The sequence below is a fragment of the Camelus ferus genome, chromosome 11 (assembly GCF_009834535.1).
Source record: "Camelus ferus isolate YT-003-E chromosome 11, BCGSAC_Cfer_1.0, whole genome shotgun sequence".
Classification (NCBI taxonomy): domain Eukaryota; kingdom Metazoa; phylum Chordata; class Mammalia; order Artiodactyla; family Camelidae; genus Camelus; species Camelus ferus.
The window spans coordinates 66,788,431-66,794,290 of record NC_045706.1 but is presented as its reverse complement, the minus strand read 5'-3'; the positions used below and the strand labels follow the sequence as shown (position 1 = coordinate 66,794,290).

Genomic DNA, 5,860 nt, shown 5'->3' with positions numbered 1-5,860 from the left:
TGACACTGCAGGGATGGCTGGATCATTGTCCTGAGGGCTTAGTTTTGGGGGACTACTGGCCTCATGAGGACCCCCCTCTCAGCAGCCTGGACAGAAGCTCCTGCTCCTGAGAGCTGTGTGGCCACCAGTGTTCCCGGAGAAGCTCTGCCTCCATTTTCAATCAAACATTCCTGCCCAGCCCCCGACCGCCAATGAGGGAGCCTGGGCCTCAGAGCTGTTTGCCATGGAGTGACACAGGCTCCCTTGAGGAGCAGGCTGAACTTACTTTTCTCTGTAACCCAGGGCCTAGCAAAGCTCCAGCCTATGGGTGGGCCATTCAGAGGCTCGGATACTTACTAAATTAACTCAAAGCAGTAGAATAGAAGAGCTGGAGGAAGTGACCACTGAGCTCACAGAGTTCACTGCCCACACCCCCATTCTACAGATGAGGAAACAGAGACAAAACGGTGAAGCAGCCTTTGCCAAGGTCACGCTGCTCTTTAATGCTGGCCTGTGTCGGGCATGCCAAGTGATGAGCTGCAGTGAAGGGCCTGAGAGGGGGCTCTGGGGCCAGAGAGCTTGGGTTCAAGTCCCAGCTCTGCCATTTACTAGCTATGTGATTAATGACTGTCCTTCCTGTAAATTGCCAACTCATTTGGTTGTCATGAACACAGACTTCCTGGAACAGCAGGACAGAGTTCTGTAAGGGTTTGCTGTTGATTTGGTTACTATTATTATCACCAAGTGAACCCTGAAATGACGAACAAAGACAGCAAGAATTTGTATTTTAAAGGATTTTAAAATCCGATGATGAATGTTTGATTTAGTCTATTCAAGTTTGCATCTGACCCTTATTAACAACTACACAATGGATGACTTTTCAGGCAATCTTGCTTCATGTCTTTAATTCTCACTAACGACACAGGCTATTCAACAGGAAGCAGTTTTTTTCCAGGAAGAGGGACAAAAAGTTAACAATATCTCGGTACCTCTCTGTTCCCAGTGAGTTGGTAGTGACCTGTCAACCCAGCTTTGGGGAAGGGCCCGCTCCTCCTGGGCTCACTGCACTGCCCAGCGGCCTCCAGGGGGCGCCGTATCCCCACACGAATCCAGTCTCTTGGTTCCTATCTTTGCTTCAGATCCCTCAAGGACTGCCCATGCCCCAGGGCCCCATCTGCCCCGCCAGCCTCGCCTGCTGGACTCCTGGACACCATCCTGGGTCTCAACCATCCTCTGTTCATATGCCCGCCCCACTACTCTTCACTTTGTCCTTCAAGTGTGGGCTCTTGTGGCTCGCCACCCAGCAGGGGTCTCCCCGTCCTCCACCTCGGGTAACTGCATCATCCTGCACGGTGCCTAGCGAACCCGTATGGATGCAGGAAGAATACAGAACAACAGGTGCTGAGACGGGCTGCCTTTCCCACTGCAGGGGCCCTGGAGAGCTTTCTCCCAGGTGGTTATTCACAGGCGCTGAAGCTGTGGAATCTCGATCTCAACAATTTAAAGGGCATCATCACTAATTACAAAAGCAATCATTTTTTCACTAGCAAAAGGAGAAAAGACTTTGTGCCCCGCACCTCCAACTTTCTTCCACTGCCTACGGAAGTGATTCTCACTCTCTGGGCAAGGGTAGAAAGCAACACACAGAATATTATTTTTCAATGTTTATTTTCCCACTCTGAAGATTGATTTCCCAGAACCGATGAAGGTTAGGATGGTTTGGCTTCCCTGGACTGAGGATTCAGAGGCGCAGCGGGGAGGGGGTGGGGAGATAATTCAGCATTATTGAACCAAACAGAGACATTAAAAGATTCAAATCTAAACAGAAAGGAAGCAGGATGATATAGAAACAGGAAAACCAAAGTTGGAAATGCAATAACGAGTTACAAGAGAATAAACATGAAGATGTAAAAAACAAAAAGGACATCAAAATAAAAAAAGGTGGGAATGGGAGAGGGGAGCAAGAAAATATAGATTTTTTTCTTTCTTGTTTTTCTTCATTATTCTTAGGATGTGTTGCAGCCTATGTGATTATCAGTCTAAAGGAAATAGATATAGTAATGGGTTGATATAGTTGAAAAATAAGGTAACCACAAATCAAAAGCATACAATAGAGTTGCAAACAAACAAAAAAAAAAAAAAAAACAAAAAGAAACAAACTCAAAATGTCTTAAAGACTTAAACATTAGACAAGACACTATAAACTTCTCACAAGAAAACATAGGGAAAACATTATTTGACATACATCTCAGCAATGTTTTCCTAGGGCAATCTACCCAAGCAACAGAAATAAAAGCCAAAATAAGCAAAGGAGACCTAATTAAACTTATAAACTTTTGCATAGCAATAGAAACCATAAGCAAAACAAAAAGACAACCTATGGAATGAGAGAAAATATTTGCAAAAGATGAGACTGACCATGGCTTAATTTCTAGACTTTATAAATAGTTCATACAACTTAATAAGAAAAAAATAAACAACCAAATCCAAAAATGGGCAGAACAACTAAACAAGCAATCCTCCAATGAAGACACACAAATGGCCAATAGGCATATAAAAAAAATGCTCAATATTGCTCAATTATCAGAGAAATGCAAATAAAAACTACAATAAGTTATCATCTCACACCAGTCAGAATGGCCATCATTCAAAAGTCCACAAACCATAAATACTAGAGAGGCTGTGGAGAAAAGAAAACCCTCCTACATTGTTGGTGGGAGTGTAGTTTGGTGCAGCCACTGTGGAAAACAGCATAGAGATTCCTCAGAAGACAAAAAAAAAAAAAAAAAAAAGACATCACTTGATCCAGCAATCCCACTCCTGGGCATATATCCAGAGGGAGCCTTAATTCCAAAAGATACCAGCACCCCAATGTTCATATCAGCACTGTTTACAGTGGCCAAGAAATAGAAGCAACCTAAACGTCCACTGAAAGATGACTGGATAAAGATGTGGTATTTAGATATAACAGAATATTACTCAGTCATAACAAAGAAGGAAATAATGCCATTTACAGCAACATGGATGGACCTGGAGATTATCACAATAAGTGAAATAAGTCACACAAAGACAAGTATCATATGATACCATTTATATGTGGAATTTTAAAAAATGATACAAATGAACTTATTTATAAAACAAAAACAGACTCACAGACTTATAAAACAAACTTAGGAGTTTGGAATTAACAGATACAAATTACTATATGTAAAACAGACAAACAACAAGGATTCACTGTAGAACACAGTGAACAATATTCAGTATCTTGCAACCTATAATGGAAAAGAACCTGAAAAAGAATAGACTATATATGTACAACTGAGTCACTATGCTGTATACTGGAAACTAACAAAACAGCTGTATATCTGAAACTAACAAAACATTGTAAATCAACCACATTTCAATTAAAAAAATGATAAGTTCTAAATAGCTTTATTCAAAGAAAATCTTCAACAATTCCCTCTTACAAAAATTAAAATGGGAAGCTTGAGCAGGACCAAATTATACTGGATGGGCAGTTACATATCTTCTCCAGCATGTGGCCCTTGCTAACACACAACATGTTTTCCTATAGGTAAGAATGGCCCTGGCTGCACAGGGAGTGAGTCCTGCTGGGACAAGGCCTCTGTGGCAGTGGCCTCCTTGTCACTGCTCCATCTCACCAGGAGGCCAGGATTTTCAGAGGTGAGGGGACATAGAGCTCATGCATTTCAAATCTATTTCCCGAGAAAAACTATGGAAAGACCAAATTCACCTGCAGTGTGGGAAACATGAGCAGGCCCCCTAAGCGGACTGACAAGCTCAAAGCTAGATGGCCCGATTTTCAGATCAGAAGCAGAACAAAGACCACCTGGCCCCAGTTAAATGACCACCACCTCACCTGCCATGAACTGCTCGTACTCAATGTCAGGGATGTTTCTGTTGAGACTTGGGAGATCAAAGAAGTCGGACCAGAGAATCCGGACCTGGTTGATGTCGGGGCTCTGCCAGTGGTAGAGGTGGCCCCAAGAGGGTAGCACCAGTACCGACTCCTCCATCTTCAGCAGGGTCTTCAGGAGGAAGGCAATGTGGATGCAGAATTTCCTAAGGAGGCTGAAGCCCTCTGGAGGGCTGACGTCACACAGAAGGTACCTGGCAGGGAGCAAAGGAGAGCGGGTCTTCAGGGCCAGGCCTCTGCACAGGAATCCCGGCTTAGATATAACAGATAGAACAGGAATCCCTGCACAGCCCATGGCCTAGACTCCAGACACATTCAGCAGCTTCTGGTTTGTAAAGTGGAGGCACTGCCCACCCATCTCCATGTGGCCAATTACTTCGAGTCCGGGAGCAGTTGCGGAAGACATCTTGGCATCCGTCTAACACCGCTAAGCACCTGACTAGCACCTGAGCACCCGTTCTCCAGGGGCTCACAAACTTCTTGTTCTACAGAACCCTATACACTCTTAACAATTACTGAGAACTCCAAAAGGCTGCTATTTATGTGAGTTAAATCTATCAATAGTTCTGTGTTAGAAGTTAAATAAGAACTTAGAAAAAGTGTATGAATTCACTTAAAAATATTAACAATCTACTGTAATGTTACCATTAATACTCTTAAACAAAATATAATTCTATTTTTCAAAACAAAAATCATTAGTGAGAAGAATAGCAGTGATTTTAATTTCTGCAAATCTCTTTTGGACTGGTGAGAGCTGAATTCTCCTATCTGCCTCTGCATTCCCTGTTTTGTGATATCGCAGGCCAGGTTTTCCCTGGAAAACCCCGCAGGAACTCGGGAGAGCAAGAGTGTGCAAAAGGCAGGTGACATCCCGGCGTTTCTATGAAAATGGTCTTGCACCTCAGGGGCCTTGGATACACTTTGATAACTGTTGCCCTATCCAAGGCGAGACTCTTCTACACAAGAGCCAGGCAAGGGTCCTGGATTCTGTAATGAGTTACCGCCACCACACCCCTCCCTTCTCTGTGTGTTTCTCACAAGCTCCATTACTGCAGATGAGGATGTAATCCTCAACTGGGGCCTCTAATCCCAGAAGACTGCTAACTTCAAGAGGGAGGGTCCCATCTACCATCCCTACACCCCGCATAGTTTATTTTGAGTCAAGCCCTAGATAACTGCTTATCGGCACTGACCCTTGTGTCTTATTCCTGAGGTTGACTGAAGGAACCAACATCTGGATGGAACTGAAATTTCCCTGCAGATAAACAAGGCTGATAAGCCACCCCATTCCAACATCTGATTCTGGGGCTCTTCAAAACCCGGGTAAGGCCCCGCTTCATCTAAGATGGGTCCTCCGCCTGCCCTTCCCGGGGGTTCTGGGAGGCCGCGGCCACCAAGGGCGACCCAGACTCGCGGCCCCAGCCCCAGGGCCTGAGGGGGAGGAAAGCTTGAGGCTGTGCCCAAGCCCTGCCCCGCCCCGCCCCAACACGCTCCCCGGCACCACAGCCCTCCCCGGCCACCGCCCCAACCCCGATCCCACCCCGGTTCATGTCCGCCGGCCCCGCCGACGGCGCGGACGTACGTTTACCGTCTGTGGGACGCCGCCCCAGACAGGATGTCGGCCGCCGACTGACCAGGCCAGAACTAGTCGCCCGGCCGAGCAAGCCGCCATCCCCAGCAGCAAGCACCGCCATGGTCCCGGGCAGCTGCACACTTCCGGAGCCCGCTACCCGCCCCAGAAGCGCACGCCGGCCCGCGCAGAGCGTGGCGCCTGTAACCATGGCAACTCCGCGGGGCCCTCCCCTAGCGCTTGCGTCGTGCGTCCTCCCGAGTCTAGTTGTGCGAGGGCAGAACTTGCGGAGCCAATGGGAGCCAGGGCGCAGCCAGGACGGGGGTGGGGGGAGGCTTATGGGACAGCTGGGCGGGGCCGGGGAGGGCAGGGCC

General features: G+C 46.8%; 1 protein-coding gene across 1 annotated transcript; it reads right to left on the bottom strand.

The window, feature by feature from the left end:
* Positions 1 to 3,827: 3,827 nt before the first annotated feature.
* LOC102517857 (GDP-fucose protein O-fucosyltransferase 2-like) lies at positions 3,828 to 5,670 on the bottom strand. Its single transcript, XM_032492032.1, has 3 exons — positions 5,505 to 5,670; positions 5,110 to 5,171; positions 3,828 to 4,110 (listed from the first exon to the last, which is right to left on the bottom strand). Exons 1-3 carry the CDS (start codon positions 5,586 to 5,588, stop codon positions 3,840 to 3,842), a joined length of 417 nt encoding a protein of 138 aa, XP_032347923.1. The 5' UTR covers positions 5,589 to 5,670; the 3' UTR covers positions 3,828 to 3,839.
* Between the last annotated feature and the right edge of the window lie 190 nt (positions 5,671 to 5,860).